The sequence below is a fragment of the Manis javanica genome, chromosome 14, assembly GCF_040802235.1.
Source record: "Manis javanica isolate MJ-LG chromosome 14, MJ_LKY, whole genome shotgun sequence".
In the NCBI taxonomy this organism is placed as follows: domain Eukaryota; kingdom Metazoa; phylum Chordata; class Mammalia; order Pholidota; family Manidae; genus Manis; species Manis javanica.
The window spans coordinates 47,793,065-47,811,566 of NC_133169.1; the positions used below are offsets into that span (position 1 = coordinate 47,793,065).

At 37.1% G+C, this 18,502-nt stretch overlaps 1 protein-coding gene across 1 annotated transcript; it reads right to left on the reverse strand.

The window, feature by feature from the left end:
* Positions 1 to 14,960: 14,960 nt before the first annotated feature.
* LOC140846025 (olfactory receptor 5V1-like) lies at positions 14,961 to 15,902 on the reverse strand. The gene has a single exon (XM_073221448.1). It carries the CDS (start codon positions 15,900 to 15,902, stop codon positions 14,961 to 14,963), a length of 942 nt encoding a protein of 313 aa, XP_073077549.1.
* Positions 15,903 to 18,502: the final 2,600 nt, after the last annotated feature.

Sequence of the window (18,502 nt, forward strand, 5' to 3'; positions counted from 1 at the left end):
AAGAAAGAAGAAAAGCTACAGATGTAGCATATGGAAGGAAACATGGGAGGATTGATTATTTCTTTGACATATCTTCTTGTAGAGTACCTTAAGTATGTATAGGTTTTAAACTACTAACTAATTTGCACACACATATTAACATAATAGGAATATGGTGACATAAACAAAGCAAATCTATAATTACCATCCATCTCCAGTGAAGCCAAGAAAACCATTAGGCACCCTAGGTATTTGTGAAAATTTGTCTATGATATGATGGATATTGTCCAACTGTACTTGAACAGTCTGAGAGAAATCAGACAAATTAGAGCAGCCCATTTCTGGGATCTGTTCACATGCCATATGTTCTTTTAACCGTAGATAGTCTATAGTCATAAGATTTTGGAGTGCTACACCTTGCACCCCTCCCAACTCCTGGTTGAGTTCCAACAGTACAGATCCGGTCAAATTCGTTGTCTCACTGTATGCACATGCCATCCTAGACATCTCCCTCCTCATTCCTATGGCAAGTCCAGGAGACGGTGGGCTGGATGCAGCCACAACCGCAGCATCGTCTGGATCCCTGTGGAGGCTTTTTGATGATCATCCCCCAGCACAAGTCCTCCAGAGAGTGCTGATGCCGGAAGCTCCTCTTCATATCATATCTTAGTTCATTTTCTGGGTATCCAAGCTAGGCCTTGATTCATTTTTGGGTTAGTCCATTTTTGGGTTCTGTAATTCTGCTGCTGTTTTGATCCTTCAGTTTTTCCTTTGTTCCTATACTCCTCAGATGAGTGAAATCATTTGGTATTTCTCTTTCTCCACTTGGCTTATTTCACTGAGCATAATACTCTCCAGCTCCATCCATGTTGCTGCAAATGGTTGGATTTTTCCACTTCTTATGGCTGAGTAGTATTCTATTCTGTATATGTACCGCATTTTCTTTATCCATTCATCTACCGATGGACATTTAGGTTGCTTCCAATTCTTGGCTATTGTAAATAGTGCTGTGATAAACATAGGGGTGCATCTGTCTTTCTCAAACTTTATTGCTGCATTCTTAGAGTAAATTCCTAGGAGTGGAATTCCTGGGTCAAATGGTAGGTCTGTTTTGAGTATTTTGATGAACCTCCATACTGCTTTCCACAATGGTTGAACTAATTTACATTCCCACCAGCAGTATAGGAGGGTTCCCCTTTCTCCACAGCCTCGCCAACATTTGTTGTTGTTTGTCTTTTGGATGGCAGCTATCCTTACTGGTGTGAGGTGATACCTCATTGTAGTTTTAATTTGCATTTCTCTGATAATTAGCGATGTGGAGCATCTTTTCATGTGTCTCTTGGCCATCTGCATTTCTTTTTTAGAGAACTGTCTGTTAAGTTCCTCTGCCCATTTTTTAATTGGGTTATTTGTTTTTTGTTTGTTGAGGCGTGTGAGCTCTTTATATATTCTGGATGTCAAGCCTTTATCGGATCTGTCATTTTCAAATATATTCTCCCATACTGTAGGGTTCCTTTTTGTTCTATTGATGGTGTCTTTCGCTGTACAGAAGCTTTTCAGCTTAATGTAGTCCCACTTGCTCATTTTTGCTGTTGTTTTCCTTGCCCGGGGAGATATGTTCAAGAAGAGAACACTCATGTTTATGTCTAAGAGGTTTTTGCCTATGTTTTTTTCCAAGAGTTTAATGGTTTCATGACTTACATTCAGGTCTTAGATCCATTTTGAGTTTACCTTTGTATATGGGGTTAGACAATGGTCCAGTTTCATTCTCCTACATGTAGCTGTCCAGTTTTGCCAGCACCATCTGTTGAAGAGACTGTCATTTTGCCATTGTATGTCCATGGCTCCTTTATCAAATATTAATTGACCATATATGTATAGGTTAATTTCTGGAGTCTCTAATCTGTTCCACTGGTCTGTGGCTCTGTTCTTGTGCCAGTACCAAATTGTCTTGATTACTATGGCTTTGTAGTAGAGCTTGAAGTTGGGGAGTGAGATCCCCCCTACTTTATTCTTCTTTTTCAGGATTGCTTTGGCTATTCGGGGTCTTTGGTGTTTCCATATGAATTTTTGAATTATTTGTTCCAATTCATTGAAGAATGTTGCTGGTAATTTGAGAGGGATTGCATCAAATCTGTATATTGCTTTGGGCAGGATGGCCATTTTGACGATATTAATTCTTCCTAGCCATGAGCATGGGATGAGTTTCCATTTATTAGTGTCCCCTTTAATATCTCTTAAGAGTGACTTGTAGTTTTCAGAGTATAAGTCTTTCACTTCTTTGGTTAGGTTTATTCCTAGGTATTTTATTCTTTTTGATGCAATGGTGAATGGAATTGTTTTCCTGATTTCTCTTTCTATTGATTCATTGTTAGTGTATAGGAAAGCTACAGATTTCTGTGTGTTAATTTTGTATCTTGCAACTTTGCTGTATTCCGATATCAGCTCTAGTAGTTTTGGAGTGGAGTCTTTAGGGTTTTTTATGTACAGTATCATATCATCTGCAAATAGTGACAGTTTAACTTCTTCTTTACCAATCTGGATTCCTTGTATTTCTTTGTTTTGTCTGATTGCCGTGGCTAGGACCTCCAGTACTATGTTAAATAACAGTGGGGAGAGTGGGCATCCCTGTCTGGTTCCCGATCTCAGAGGAAATGCTCTCAGCTTCTCACTGTTCAGTATAATGCTGGCTGTGGGTTTATCATATATGGCCTTTATTATGTTGAGGTACTTGCCCTCTATTCCCATTTTGCTGAGAGTTTTTATCATGAATGGATGTTGAATTTTGTCAAATGCTTTTTCAGCATCTATGGAGATGATCATGTGGTTTTTGTCTTTCTTTTTGTTGATGTGGTGGATGATGTTGATGGATTTTCGAATGTTGTACCATCCTTGCATCCCTGGGATGAACCCCACTTGGTCATGGTGTATGATCCTTTTGATATACTGTTGAATTCTGTTTGCTAATATTTTACTGAGTATTTTTGCATCTACCTTCATCAGGGATATTGGTCTGTAATTTTCTTTTTTGGTGGGGTCTTTGCCTGGTTTTAGTATTAGGGTGATGTTGGCTTCATAGAATGAGTTTGGGAGTATTCCCTCTTCTTCTATTTTGTGGAACACTTTACAGCGAATGGGTATTATGTCTTCTCTGTGTGTCTGATAAAATTCCAAGGTAAATCCGTCCGGCCCCAGGCTTTTGTTCTTGGGTAGTTTTTTGATTACCGTTTCAATTTCTTTGCTCGTAATTGGTTTGTTTAACTTTTGTGTTTCTTCCTTGGTCAGTGTTAGGAGGTTGTATTTTTCTAGGAAGTTGTCCATTTCTTCTAGGTTTTCCAGCTTGTTGGCATATAGGTTTTCATAGTAGTCTTTAATAATTCTTTGTATTTCTGTGGAGTCTGTCATGATTTTTCCATTCTAATTTCTGATTATGTTGATTTGTGTTGATTCTCTTTTTCTCTTAATAAGTTGGGCTAGAGGCTTATCTATTTTGTTTATTTTCTCAAAGAACCAGCTCTTGGTTTCGTTGATTTTTGCTACTGTTTTATTCTTCTCAATTTTGTTTATTTCTTCTCGTATCTTTATTATGTCCCTCCTTCTGCTGACTTTAGGTCTCATTTGTTCTTCTTTTTCCAGTTTTGATAATTGTGATGTTAGACTATTCATTTGGGATTATTCTTCCTTCTTCAAGTGTGCCTGGATTGCTATATACTTTCCTCTTAAGACTGCTTTCGCTGCGTCCCACAGAAGTTGGGGCTGAGTGTTGTTGTTGTCATTTGTTTCTATATATTCCTTGATCTCTATTTTGATTTGTTCATTGATCCATTGATTATTTAGTAGCATGCTGTTAAGCCTCCATGTGTTTGTGAGCCTTTTTGTTTTCTTTGTAGAATTTATTTCTACTTTTATACCTTTGTGGGCTAAAAAATTGGTTGGTAGAATTTCAATATTTTGGAGTTTACTGAAGCTCTTTTGTGAGCTAGTATGTGGTCTATTCTGGAGTATGTTCCATGTGCACTTGAGAAGAAAGTATATCCTGTTGCTTTTGGATGTAGCGTTCTATAGATGTCTATTAGTTACATCTGTTCTAGGGTGTTGTTCAGTGCCTCTGTGTCCTTACTTATTTTCTGCCCAGTGGATCTATCCTTCGGGGTGAGGGTGTGTTGAAGTCTCCTAAAATGAATGCATTGCAGTCTATTTCCCTCTTTAGTTCTGTTAGTATTTGCTTCACATATGCTGGTGCTCCTGTATTGGGTGCATATATATTTAGAATGGTTATATCCTCTTGTTGGACTGAGCCCTTTATCATTATGTAGTGGCCTTCTTTATCTCTTGTTACTTTCTTTGTTTTGAAGTCTATTTTGTCTGATATTAGTACTGCAACCCCTGCTTTCTTCTCACTGTTGTTTGCCTGAAATATGTTTTTCCATCCCTCGACTTTTAGTCTATGCTTATCTTTGGGTTTAAGGTGAGTTTCTTGTAAGCAGCATATAGATGGGTCTTGCTTTCTTATCCATTCTATTACTCTGTGTCTTTTGATTGGTGCATTAAGTCCATTTACATTTAGGGTGACTATTGAGAGATATGTACTTATTGCCATTGCAGGCTTTAGATTCGTGGTTACCAAAGGTTCAAGGTTAGCTTCTTTTGTATCTTACTGCCTAACTTAGCTCGCTTATTGCGCTGTTATATACACTGCCTGGAGATTCTTTTCTTCTCTCCCTTCTTATTCCTCCTCCTCCATTCTTCATATGTTGTGTGTTTTGTTCTGTGCTCTTTTTAGGGGTGCTCCCATTTAGAGCAGTCCCTGTAATTTGCCCTGTAGAGGTGGTTTGTGGGAAGCAAATTCCCTCAGCTTTTGCTTGTCTGGGAATTGTTTAATCCTGCCATCATATTTAAATGATAGTCATGCTGGATACAGTATCCTTGGTTCAAGGCCCTTCTGTTTCATTGCATTAAGTATATCATGCCATTCTCTTCTGGCCTGTAGGGTTTCTGTCGAGAAGTCTGATGTTAGCCTAATGGGTTTTCCTTTATAGGTGACCTTTTTCTCTCTAGCTGCCTTTAAAACTCCTTGTCCTTGATCCTTGCCATTTTAATTACTATCTGTCTTGGTGTTGTTGTCCTTGGATCCTTTCTGTTGGGGGTTCTGTGTAATTCCATGTTCTGTTCGATTATTTCCTCCCCCAGTTTGGGGAAGTTTTGAGCAATTATTTCTTCAAAGAGACTTTCTATCCCTTTTCCTCTTTCTTCTTCTTCTGGTATCCCTATAATACGAATATTATTCCTATTGGCTTGGTCACATAGTTCTCTTAGTGTTGTTTCATTCCTGGAGATCCTTTTATCTCTCTCTATGTCAGCTTCTATACGTTTCTGTTCTCTGGCTCGTATTCCTTCAATGGTCTCTTGCATCTTATCCATTCTGCTTATAAATCCTTCCAGGGATTGTTTCACTTCTGTGATCTCCTTCCTGACATCTGTGATCTCCCTCTGGACTTCATCCCACTGCTCTTGCATTTTTCTCTGCATCTCATCCCATTGCTCTTGCATTTTTCTCTGCATCTCTGTCAGCATGTTCATGATTTTTATTTTGAATTCTTTTTCAGGAGGACTGGTTAGGTCTGTCTCCTTCTCAGGTGTTGTCTCTGTGATCTTTGTCTGCCTGTAGTTTTGTCTTTTCATGGTGATAGAGATAGTGTGCAGAGCTGGTACAAGTGATGCTGGAAGAGCTTCCCTTCTTGTTGGTTTGTGGCCTTCCTCACCCCCTTCGCAAGGCGCTGGGTTCTTGCAGGTGTGGATGTGGTCTGGATGTTGTCCTGTGTCTTGTGGTCTCTATTTTAGAAAGATTTTTCTTTGTTATATTTTCATAGCTCTATGTGTTTTTGGGAGGAGATTTCCACTGCACTACTCACACCGCCATCTTGGCTCTGCCCCTTGATGTATATTTTAATTCAGTTTGCTAATATTTTGTTGAGTATATTTGCATCTACATTCATCAGGGATATTGGTCTCTAATTTTCTTTTTTGGTTGGGTCTTTGCCCGGTTTTGGTATTAGGGTGATGCTGGCTTCATAGAATGAGTTTGGGAGTGTTCCCTCCTATTCTATTTTTTGGAAAACTTTAAAGAGAATGGGTGTTATGTCTTCTCTGTATGTCTGATAAAATTCTGTGGTAAATCCATCTGGCGAGGGGGTTTTGCTATTGCGTAATTTTTTGATTACCGCTTTAATTTTGTTCCTGGTAATTGGTCTGTTTAGATTTTCTGTTTCTTCCTTGGTCAGTCTTGGAAGGTTATATTTTTCTAGGATGTTGTCCATTTGTTCTAGGTTTTTCAGCTTGTGAGCATATACGTTTTCATAGTGTTCTCTAATAATTCTTTGTGTTTGTGGGGTCCATCGTGATTTTTCCTTTCTCCCCATCATTTGATTTTATACAGTGGGAAAATCCACAGAGTTCTGAGGAAGGAAATAAAGTAATAGTACTACTTTAGTATTATGAATCTTGTATTTGTTTTGTGTTTTTTTCATTATCTGTCATATAGTTTTCATGTGGTCTGAAAAACACAGTCCTCATTTTATAAAATAATAATGCAGGATTTTGTTAAATAGATTGCTGTATAAAATTGAATAAAATCTTGAAAAAACAATCATTTGTTTATTTTAAATTCCAAATACTCAAATATTTGTTTGGTGTTTCACCCCTTATTAGAATGTAACACTCTTTGTTATCTTGCTGTTATAACTGTGTTAAACAGTCACCCTAGAATCTAATTCTGACCTGTATTCTCTTCTTTGAAATTTAAGATAATCTGAGAAAATCTGACCCAATTAGTTGACAAATTCCTAAACAAATTCTTTTGATGTATCTGGCACTTGAGCAGCCATGTGGATGCATATTCAAGTGCAAAATAGTCCCCCTGTAGATGACAAAACACACCAGACAGGTGGACGAATTTTTTGTTTTGCTAATTAGTATGTCTCTATAACTTGTCATTTTATGTTGTTTACTGTAAAACTAGACTGACAGCAATCATACATGAAAGAGGCACCAGGAAGTTGTAAGGAAGCCAGAAGGACTAAACCTGGTGGCAGTGGGGTATGTAGGACATGGCAACAAAAATGGCCACACTGGCTCTAAATTCAAAGAAATAGTGATTTCAGTTGGCTGCTGTGGCTGCTTGCCGAGTGCTGCTTCCTCAGTGCTAGAACAGGGGTGCGCAGTTGCCATGGCATCCTATGGCCAGGCAGATGTGTTACTTCTCTTGTATTTGGGTCTCTTGCATTCTGTGTGCAAATCCTGACATTTCTGTGTGACCAAGCATCTTGCTTGGATCGGTGATGTGCTGGAGCGTGGCCAGATGCTGATGCCAGCGTTCTTGTGCAGGGAGCTGAGGAGTGAATTTTGCAAATATGCAGGATAAGAAAGCCAGGGAGAGGCTTTTATTTGGAGATAAAGTGAGAGGACAGAGCTCCTGGCGCATACCAGGAGGGGACAAGCGAGTCCGTGGTGGTGTATTGTCTAGGGAATTTATAGGCAGTTGAGGATTTTTAGGAATGTGGAAAAGGGCCAGGGGTGCAGACTTGCTAAGTGGTCCCAGAATGCTTATCTCTGCTGAGACACCATGTCCCCTCTCCTCTGTTATTAGTCTTTCATCAAATTCTGTTAAATAAAGTCAACACAAGGAATTCATTCGTCCTGTTCTTCTCCAAGATAGTGGTTACCCTCAAGCAGTGGGGACATGTCAGTTAAGACTGCCTGCTCTGCCTTAAGATAGGCTGTTGGGCTATTGTCTGATTACCAGAGAATATGTTAGGGATCTTTCTTCTCAACTCTGCTTTTTAACATGGAACCTTACTCGTAAAATGGAGGTCTTCCTACTCTTACTATACTGTTTATATCTCAGCAATTTTCCTCACAGGCAGGAAAAGTTCATTGTGTTGCTTCTCCCACGTCTCTGCCCTACCTCAGGGTTACAGTCCGGAATCACTATTTTAAACTTCCATCACAGGACTGTGGATTCTAACACCACAAAATACACAGGAAGGTCAGTATTTCCAAGTGGAGCACATGACATATGGGAGCATCTGCCTTTCAGTACATAAACGAGAAGGACAGCAGTGTTTGTGTGGGCGTCACAGTCAGTGGGATAGAGGCTGGAGAATTGGTGAAGAGAATAAAGAAGTACAATGTTCTTATTACAAAATAAATTAGTCACAAAAATGGAAATAAAGCATGGGAAATAAAGTCAATAATGTTTTAATTTCTTTGTATGTAGAGAGGTAACTACACTTAGTGTGGTGAATATTTAAGAATATATATGTATATATATGTGTGTGTGTGTTAAATCACTGTGTTGTACATATGAAATCAATGTATCAGACATCAAACATATCTCAATATATAACAAAACTAAAGGGAATATTTCTTAACACAACACCATACACTCATTTCTTTCACAGATAACCTGGAATCAATATTTTTCAATTTTAAGTAGAATATAGAATTTGACCAATAAATAAGTCATTTGAGTTATCTCTATTTATGTGTTTTTTCTATGTTTTTATATTTGCAACCACTGTAAACCAATGGGACAAATTCAAACTCTTGTATTTTATCATCATTCTTATTTCAAAACTTACTGCTGTCTCATTGTTAGTTCAATTTCTGGTGTATATCTCAAAATTTCCCTGCTACTGTTTAATTTCCAGAATCATCAAACATCTCCTCCATTCACTCCATAGTTACTTACTTAAGGCTGAATTTTTCCAAGAGAAACCTGGAATGTGCTTGCACACTTGTAACTCTGTCACTATGGCAACTGTTGTGCGGTGGTACAGGTGAAGTGGAATAGACCTGAGCTGTGCTACAAGATTCCATTGGCTGCTCCTACTGTCCCTTTATCTAATGTAATCTGAAGAATGCCCTGGATAGGGGAACAGTCTGACACGTGCTCTCAGCTTTTTGAGACATTTATCAATCCAGGAAGGGCGGTCGCCAGGTGTTGCATGACAACACTGTGGTACCACAGAAGTTTCCTGCCTGGGAACCCCATTTGGTTATATGCTCTATCCTGCTGCCTGCAATAATTGACCCTTGATATCATGGAAATTTGCAGTGTATGGATGGAATACAGAAAATCCCCATGTTTGCTTTGGACATTGGCATACCTGATAGTAGAACTTAGTGAAGATATCATATATGGTATCCAGAAAGTCAACTTTGGGCACTGAATGCTCAACAGTTAAGGTTGGAGCGCCTATATGAGGTAAATGACTTTGACAAAGTGAGGTGACACCAAAGTTCATCATTTGATCTATCCTTTTGTATGAACTGTGTAGAGGATGGTTTTATTTCTTCAAAGTTTTTAATAATAAAATGCCATGCAAGTAAAGACAAGTGCATAAACACATTGAGGTGTTCATAATAAAACTTTTTAACCCAAACACAAATTGTTTCATTAGTTCTGTGTCTATCATTTTAATTGTTGTTTGTTATTTCCCTGTACGAATGTGCCAAAGTGCATTTCTCCCTTCTGATGTTGATGAACATTGGAAATGATTACTCTTTCCCTTTACAAGTGACTCTGTTTCTCAATATCCTTGGGAATGTGTTTGTAACCCACATGCAGGTATTTCAGTTGGGTAAGTACAAGGGTGGAATTGTTGATTTATGATAAGCATATATTCGAAGTTATTGGTTATCAATATATTTCTCACCAGTGGCATATGAAAGTTCAGTTTGCTTCAGATCCTTCACACCATTTATCACATATCAAAAATGTCATTAAATTTGACATTTTGGGTAGAAATGTAATGGTTTGTCATTGTGGTTTTAATCTGCAATTCCTGACATACAATGATGGTCGATGCTGAATTGGAAGCTGTTGACCCCTTGCCCACATCCACGTATGTTCCCCATTCTGCTTCAACATGATGACCTCTTACTATAATCCCAGTGGGTAGCATTCAGAGTTGCATCTAATCCTATGAACACACTTGTCGCATTGTTAGCACAAACTGGGAATTCAGTGCCCCTAGGAAAATACTTCTCCCAACGACAAATAGGGCTAATAATGAGTATATTGCTCCCTGGGTGAAGCAACTGAGAGACTTGTAGGTGTTGCCCAGAAATCGCCAGTGAGATTGAGTTTAGATAGTTAAGAAGAAATTTTCTCATTTTTTGATCCATATTTGTTGGGTAAAATCTCAGATAATCCAGCTTGTAAGTACAAAAGTGAACAAAATATAAAATTCATCAGTAATCCACTATGTTTTCCCCACTTTAAATATAATTTTTCCAACTTGTGGAAATCTAAAGCTATTTTTAACTGAGAAATAAAAATACTACTGGAGACCCTGATATGGAATTTAGGAAAGTGGAGTTTTAATTAGTCAGGTGCAGGGAGTGGGAACTAAGAAAATCAAGTGGTGTTTACATGGGAGTAATCTGCCTTTCGGCTTCCCTGATTGTGTGTGTGTGTGTGTGTGTGTGTGTGTGTGTGTGTGTGTGTGTGTAGGCACACATATACACTCCTGCCCTTTTGAGTGTATATGCTTTTTATACTTCGGTTGATATTTTGAATAGTAACCTTAATGTGGGGACAAGACAGACAGCAGTTGTCACAGCTTAGGCACGTGAAATAAATCATGAATTGCCAGTAAGAATGTCACTCACAATATAAAGCTCTCTATGTTATTTTGCTGTTTTGTCTCTTAACTGTAGACCAATTTCTTTACCTATTTTTATTTTGTTTTTGAATCAGAGGTCTTCACTGTTTTTTTTTTTTTTTTGGATGACATGGAGAGTCTGCATCCTACATGCAAGTAGGACTGTACATGCCGCTCCATTTATGCCCAAGGGAGATGACCTGAATGCAGCATTGGCTGATTTGAATGTCCACATCCATTACTCTTCCAAATCCCAGTGCTAAATGCAATTTACTTAGTTTTCATTAAGAAAATTCATTTGTTATTGCTTTTAAGCTGATGAGTACATAATTTTTTTCAGCTCATATTTTTGTGGTCATAGTATTATCTCTGTTAAGTCCTAGGATACATAATGATTCATAAAAAATTCTGATGGGAGAATCTTATCTTATTTTTAAGTTACCAAGAAAATTCATGTTAAGAAACAGCACAGGTATTTGTCATGTCCATATTCTAATAGGGAAAGACATTAAAATCACCAGGAAAATCAGCTTTGATGTTGAAATATTTAGTATAGAACTGTGAAAATTTCCGTTTCTTCTCCTGCCGGTACATATTTCCCCTCCTCCCTCTGTTCTTTGGAGTTGCACCTACTGTCTATTCTGTCTATCACTCCATATGATACTGTTCCCATAAACAATAAACTTGAAAGGATAAAATGCTATCAACAGTAGAAATTATTTTTTGAGAGAGAAAGTCTTCATCAGGGCAATCCTTTACACATACCACATCATTTCTGCCAGCACTCTGGAAACAAATTAAAATGCTGCTAATTAACAAATTCCTGGGAACAATATGTAATTTGAATTTACAGTGGATTGAGAATGGAACATTTAGATACAGGAATTTTTGTGGAGAAATGGAAACACATAATTCATAATGGCATTATTTTTCCCTCCTGTTACTGAGGTATAGTTGGTGTAACATTGTATAAGGCTTAGGTGTACAAAATTATAGCTTGATATACATACATGCTGTGAAATATCTGCCATCATAAGGTGGGCTAACATATCCCCCCTAGTTATGACACTATCCTTTCTCCACCGTGTTTCTTGTCTGTTTTATCAGATATTAGCTGTCTATCCAGGTATGCTCATATCTGGGATCTTGATTCTATTCCATTGGCCTATGTGACTGTTGTTACACATTTGCATAAACTGGTACCATAATGTTTTGAATAATGTAGTTTTGTGATATAGTTTGAGTTGAAGAAGAGTTATGTCCTCTTTGATCTTCTCTCAGTATTCTGGAATTTAAGGTTCTATTTTATTTCATACAATGAAGAGAGTTTTTGCTTCTATTTCTGGGAAAAGTGACATCGGAATTCTGATAGGAATTGCATAGGATCTAGTTAGCCTTGGGTAGTATTTACATTTTAGCAATATGAATTACTTGAATATATTATCATTGGATATTTTAAATTTCTTTCATCAGTATAAGAACAAAGGAAAAACTGAAGGTACAAAGTCTTACACTTTTCAGTAATGATCATACACTTTCTTGGTTCAACTTATTCAAAATAAGTTTGTGTTGCAATTGTAAATGGGAATATCATTTCCTTTATAGATAGCTAAATATTAATGTATCAAAATGCATTGGATATTCACATGTAGATTTGTATTCTGTGAGTTTACTTAGTTTATGGGTTCAACGGTTTTTTATTGAATCTTGGGTATTTTTTTATTATTTATGTCAATTTATTGGTGTACATACAATAAAATGCACAAATCTTAGTGTACAGGTCTATAATTGGATAGCTTCAAATTGTTTCTTTGCTGTGAGATAAACAGTGAGAAGTAAAAATAAATATCTCATGTTATGTTTATTCTCATCTAATGGATTATGTCCTTTTCCCTTTAAGTAATTAAAAGTCAGATGCTCTCATATTTTATAAGCACCATTTTGAAATATTGACATTACTATGTATTTTGTGGTGTTAGAATACACACTACTATGAAGAAAGTTTAAAATAGTGATTCCAGCACTGTAACATCTCGGTCACCCTCCAGCACATCATCGAGCTACAGTGGTTTGCTCTGTCCCCCAGAAATGTCAGGGTTTGTACCCAGAACACAACAGACCCAAGTACAAGAGTAATAACGTGTCTGCCTGGCTACAGGACGCCATGGCAACCGCACGCCCCTGTTCTGGGGTTGAAGAAGCAGCGCTCAGCCAGCAGCCGCAGCAGCCAACTGAAATGATGGTTTCTTTGGATTTAGAGCCGATGCCATCATATTGTTGCTGAGTCCTACATACCCCACTGCCAGCAGGTTTATTCTTTTTATATTTCTGACTTCCTGATGCCTCTTTCATGTATTATGGTTGCTGTCAGTCTAGTTTTAAAGTAGTCAACATAAGATGCCGTATTATAGATACATAATAGTTACTGAAACAAAGAATTCATCAACTGTCTAGTGTGTCTTGTTATTTACAGGGGGACTGTTTGACACTTGAATATGTATCCACATGACTGTTCAAGTGCCAGAAATGTCAAATGAGAATTTGTTCAGGAATTTGTCAACTAATTGGGTCAACTTTTCTCAGATGATCTTAAATTTCAAAGATGAGAAGATAGATCAGAATTAGATTCCAGGGTGGTTGTTCTAAGAGTGTTACATTCTAATAAGGGGTGAAATAGTAAACAAATATTTGAGTATTTGGAAACTGAAATAAGCAAATGGTTGAGTTTTTAAGATTTTAGTCAATTTTATATGGCAATATATTTTAAAATATTCATGCATTATTTTATACAATGTGGAATGAATTCCTTCATACCACATGCAAACTATATGATAGGAAATAAACTGAGAAAACAAAACAAATATAAGATTTATAATACTAAAGTAGTACTATTACTTTATTTCATTCCTCAGGACTATATGGATTTTCCCACTGTATAAAATCAAATGACATGCAGTTGACCTGCCACTACTATGAAGAGCCCTGGAATGCTGCAGATGATGTATTTCAGTGCAATGCTGAGCTTTGGGAAATGAATTGTTTCAGAAGCATGGCAGGAGACGTGCACAAAGCCTAGCTGATGTGGTACAAGTACATATGATGAGGCAATCATTTCATAAAGATTTGAAAATTACAGTCCACAGAAGGAGTTAACAGGATGTCTTTGAATAATGTAAGAACAATTCAATATTGATAAAGGAAGGACAGAACACAGAAAAGAAGAGGAGAAAAGATATTGAATCCCAAGGTGAAAAGAGAATTGGAAATGCAGAGAGAGACCATCTGACTAGAGACTAAACCTGGAAGGTAACTGGGATCCCCAGGTTGAGGAAAACTCTGGAGAAAATGATCCATGATTGTAGATAAAGCAAAGAATCATGTAAGTGCTAGTGAACAGAGAAAACATTCCCATTTCTAGAGATGACAGGGAAATGGTATGAAGTAAGAAAGGTGCACCATCCCGTCAGAACCAGCAGCTCTCCTCTAATCAAACTGAACAGAAGGGCTAGTCTTTGAGGCATAGTCCAATTTCAGATATTTTAGTCTGTGTAATTGGGAACAACTGGTACCAAAAATACATGGAAGCTGATAAGGGGTGTGTGTGTGTGTGTGTGTGTGTGTGTGTGTGTGTGTGTGTGTGTGTGTGTTAGAAGATGTTACTTTCAGTTTTGAAAATACAAAGTTAAGAAGACTATACAGTGAGCTGAATTAGATAACTAAATCAGAGATAGAGAAAGTAAGTCCTCTTCTTGGAGAGACAGGTAGATCTGAGAATGGAAAGGGTTATCTTAAAAAAAAGAAAAGCAGAGATCTATATAATAAGCAGAAGCCAAAATTGAAAGACAGGCTAAGGGAAGTGATAATATTCTGGAGACTTATCAGCATAGGCAGTCTATCACAAGAAGCAAAGAAACAAAACAAACATCATGGATAGATGCTTAGTTATAGATTTAAAATGGATATAAAAATAAAGATGGTATAGGTATAGCTATAGATATGGATATAGACATGAACAAAGACCCAAGTTAACTTAAGATGGGCTCATGTTATACATATTATAATAGTGTAATTAATGTTCTCTGCTACTTATGGAAATGTCCATTTGGGGACAATACATTTTTAAGTTCCCCTTTGAGAGAGATAGACATATACCCATACAGATAGGTATGATTAAAGTTATCTGTATGCTTGCAAGTTTATAAAATACAGTGTATATGTAGGTATTTATTCTGTGTCAAATAAAAATTATTTCTATAAATTCTTCTCATCAATGTATTCTAAAATGAATATTGACTCATTCTGTTAGTGCTGCAATTAATGTAAACATGGTCTATGACATAAGACCCTGCCAAGTGCCCCTTTCACCTCTGTGTTCCTCAAGCTGTAAATCATGGGGTTTAGCATTGGGGTGATAACCCCGTAGAGCATGGCAATGAGTCTGTCCCTGTCTGGGGAGTGGTGAGTTGAAGAGGGACGAATGTAGGTGAAGATGGCTGTGACATAGAACAAACAGACCACCATGAGGTGGGAGGCACATGTGGAGAAAGCTTTCTGCTTCCCTTCCACAGATTGAATCTTTAGGATGGTGGATATGATGTAAATGTAAGAAATGATGGTAATTAGGAAGGCACTGATTGCCAAGATACCTCCTACGATGAAAACAAGCATTTCTGCCATGTAGGTGGATGAGCAGGAGAGGGCCACCAGTTGGGGGATGTCACAGTAGTACTGGTTAACCCGATTGGACTTGCAGAAAGACAGTCGGAAAGTGGACACTGTGTGGAGGAGGGAATTGAGAAACCCTGTTGCCCAGGTCCCAGCTGCTAGCTGTGCACAGTGACCCTTTGTCATGATGAGGGTGTAACGGAGGGGGAAGCAGATGGCCACGTAGCGGTCATAAGCCATGGCAGAGAGAAGGAAGACCTCAGTCCCCGTCAAGGCCACCAGGAAATAAAGCTGCAAAGCACAGCCCAGGAAGGAAATGCTGTGATTCCCAGTCAGGAGGTTGTCCAGCATCTTCGGGACAGTAGCTGATGGACAGAATATGTCTAAGAGGGACAGATTGGCCAGAAAATAATACATGGGTGTGCGCAGCTTCTTCTTTGTCCCGATGGCCAAGAGAATGGCCCCGTTTCCCACCAAGGTGACCTGGTAGGTGATGACAAAGACAACAAAGAGAGGATAGCGAACCTCAGGGAGGTCAGAGAGCCCCGAGAGAACAAAGTGAGTCACGGGGGTGAGATTGTAGTTGTCCATCTCCTCTCTCCACCGGTGTCTCTCTGGAGGGAAGGAAGTCAACAAGCACAGGTTAGTGAAAAAACAAGGGAACTATTTATTAGAAATTTGAAAAACACTGTGTGTGGTTGGTGATGAATATGTTAGCCTTATTTAAAGATTCCAATTATTATAACTGTTGTTAAAATCATCTTCTGATTTCATGCTGTTTCTTTCAATATTCATCTTCAGATCCTCTCACTAAGGAAGCCCTCTGAGACCCTGAGAAGACGTTTAATAATTCACCTTCTCAGTAAAAATCATTGTGGACCTTTCCCCTGAATTTCACAATTCAGTGAGAGTTACCTGTGTTTTCTTCACACCTACTTGGTCATTTACTTATTTTGCTTTGTAGTATCTCAGTGTGTGTAATTTTATGCACTATCTCAATTCTAAGCACCTCTAAGTCAGAAGCTATGTATTTTCCAAGGTATATAATTTTTTTGCAATATACTTTTTATACAATATTATGTTCATATTAGATGTATAACAAAGTGAGTCAATAATTACACACAATCAAGGTGCTTGCCCGAGTAAATGTAGATCCCCCTGTTACCCCAGTATTGCTGTATTATTGGTCATATTCTCTTATGTTGCACTTCCATTCCTATAAATAATTCATTTTATAATTTGAGATTTGTAACTTTGTATCCCCTTCACCTTTTTCAGTCCTTCTCCTACCCCCTGGTTTCACTTATATGTACAAAAAAAGGCCACAAACAATAACAAATAAATATTGGTCTATATTTTAATAGCTGGTAGCAATGAGCAGACATATAAAGAAGAATAATTACCAAATTTTTTTGTGTGGAAAAGAATGAGTAGTGTGTCTCCTGCTTACACAAAATGTATTGGTGAGAATAAATATGGAAATGCTTTTATAAATTAGAATCCTATTCATTGAAGCATGAATTTTAACGTGTTGTCCAGAATGACTGTATTTTTAAAAATTTTAATTATCTTATAAAACGTAAACTAAGAAAACAGACTCATAAACACAGAGAACAGACTGCTGCTTACCACTGGCGATGCAGATATAAATATCTGTAGGACTAGATGTACAAACTTTTAATATTAAGATAATTTAATCAGAGAGATGGAGGCACGGCACAGGCAGTAGAGTTCACAATACTGTCATATAATTCCGTGGGGACACAGGAGCTGCGCTCACCGTGGTGAACATTTGGTCATTGGGTACAATTTCTGGGTCACTTGGGTGTTCCTGTGAAACCAACATAATATTGAATCTCATCAATATTTCTTTAAAACATTAAATTAAGAAATCAAATAAAACTAGGTCAGTAGTGTCTAAATGTGAGTGGAACTAGAAACAAATATATTCACATAATATTCAAATCCCATTGTCCTTAAAACAAATATTATCATATGTGTAATTATTTAAGGGTAAATGAAGGTACAAAATTTTATATGATTGAAGCCCTTGTTCTTACTAAGACAACTTAATGTTTGAATTACATTTGTATTTACAATAATTTTAACTGAAGGTCTAAAAATCATTACTTCTATATATGCTTCTGTCACTTTGAAAATTATATTTTTTAAATACCACATGTGCATAATAGAAAAACAGTAAGATGATTATAAAATAAAATATAAACATTTTCAGTGGTTCAACATCCATACTTATTTTATCTACTGGAAATTATTAAAAATATATTTGGTAAGATTAAATGTATAATATAAATGATACAAATTATCTGTAAAGATTTATTCATACAGATGAATCAAATTATTATCAATCATGTTCTTTGTAATGCAGGATTTCTTTATATCCTTCCTTCTTTTCCTTTCCTTTCTATTCTTTCTTGGTATCTTCCCTTCTCACAGCCTTTCTGCCAGCCTGTCTGTCTTGTCTTTTGAAAACTGCAGAAATTATTCTGGATGTCAATCTTTTAAAAAATTTTAACTATTTCTTATATATTACATAAAACTAATAAAATCTTGAATAGCTACCTGAGCGCTACTATTCCTTAGCCTTACTTAGTTAAAATATAGTTAGTGTACACTTTATATTGTTTTCAGTGTACAACATAGTGATCTGACAATGATAACCTTTGCTAAATGCTCACCATGAAAAATGTAGATACTATTTGTAGATAATATACAAGTATTCCACAATACCATTTTTTATATTCCAAATACTTTACTCTCATCCCATGGCTAATTCATTTTATAATTGGAAGCCTGCACCTCTGTCTCTCCTTGACCCACTCTGACCACACTCCCACCCCTCTTCCCCATGCAATATTTAATAAGGATCTCTGATGTTATTGTGGGATGATTTTACTCTTCCTTCACATAGCCAAGATCTGTACCATGCTTCCGAGAAAAATAGAAAGTATTTTCATAATATTAAAGTCATGAAATTTAGGAAAGAAAATGATTATACTAACAACAATGAACTTGGATATAGTTATTCAATCAGTGAGTGTTTAGTGAGTGAATTAGAAAGTGTGAAACAAAAAACATCTACCCTGTCAGTTCACAAAGATCAAGGCTCTACAGAAGCACAATTTCAGTTTTCTACATCTTTATATATTCAGTTTAAGAAATGTTGTAGT

Bases quoted from the DNA above. Each gene is read 5' to 3' on its own strand.
- LOC140846025 (XM_073221448.1), bottom strand. From the start codon at position 15,902: ATGGACAACTACAATCTCACCCCCGTGACTCACTTTGTTCTCTCGGGG.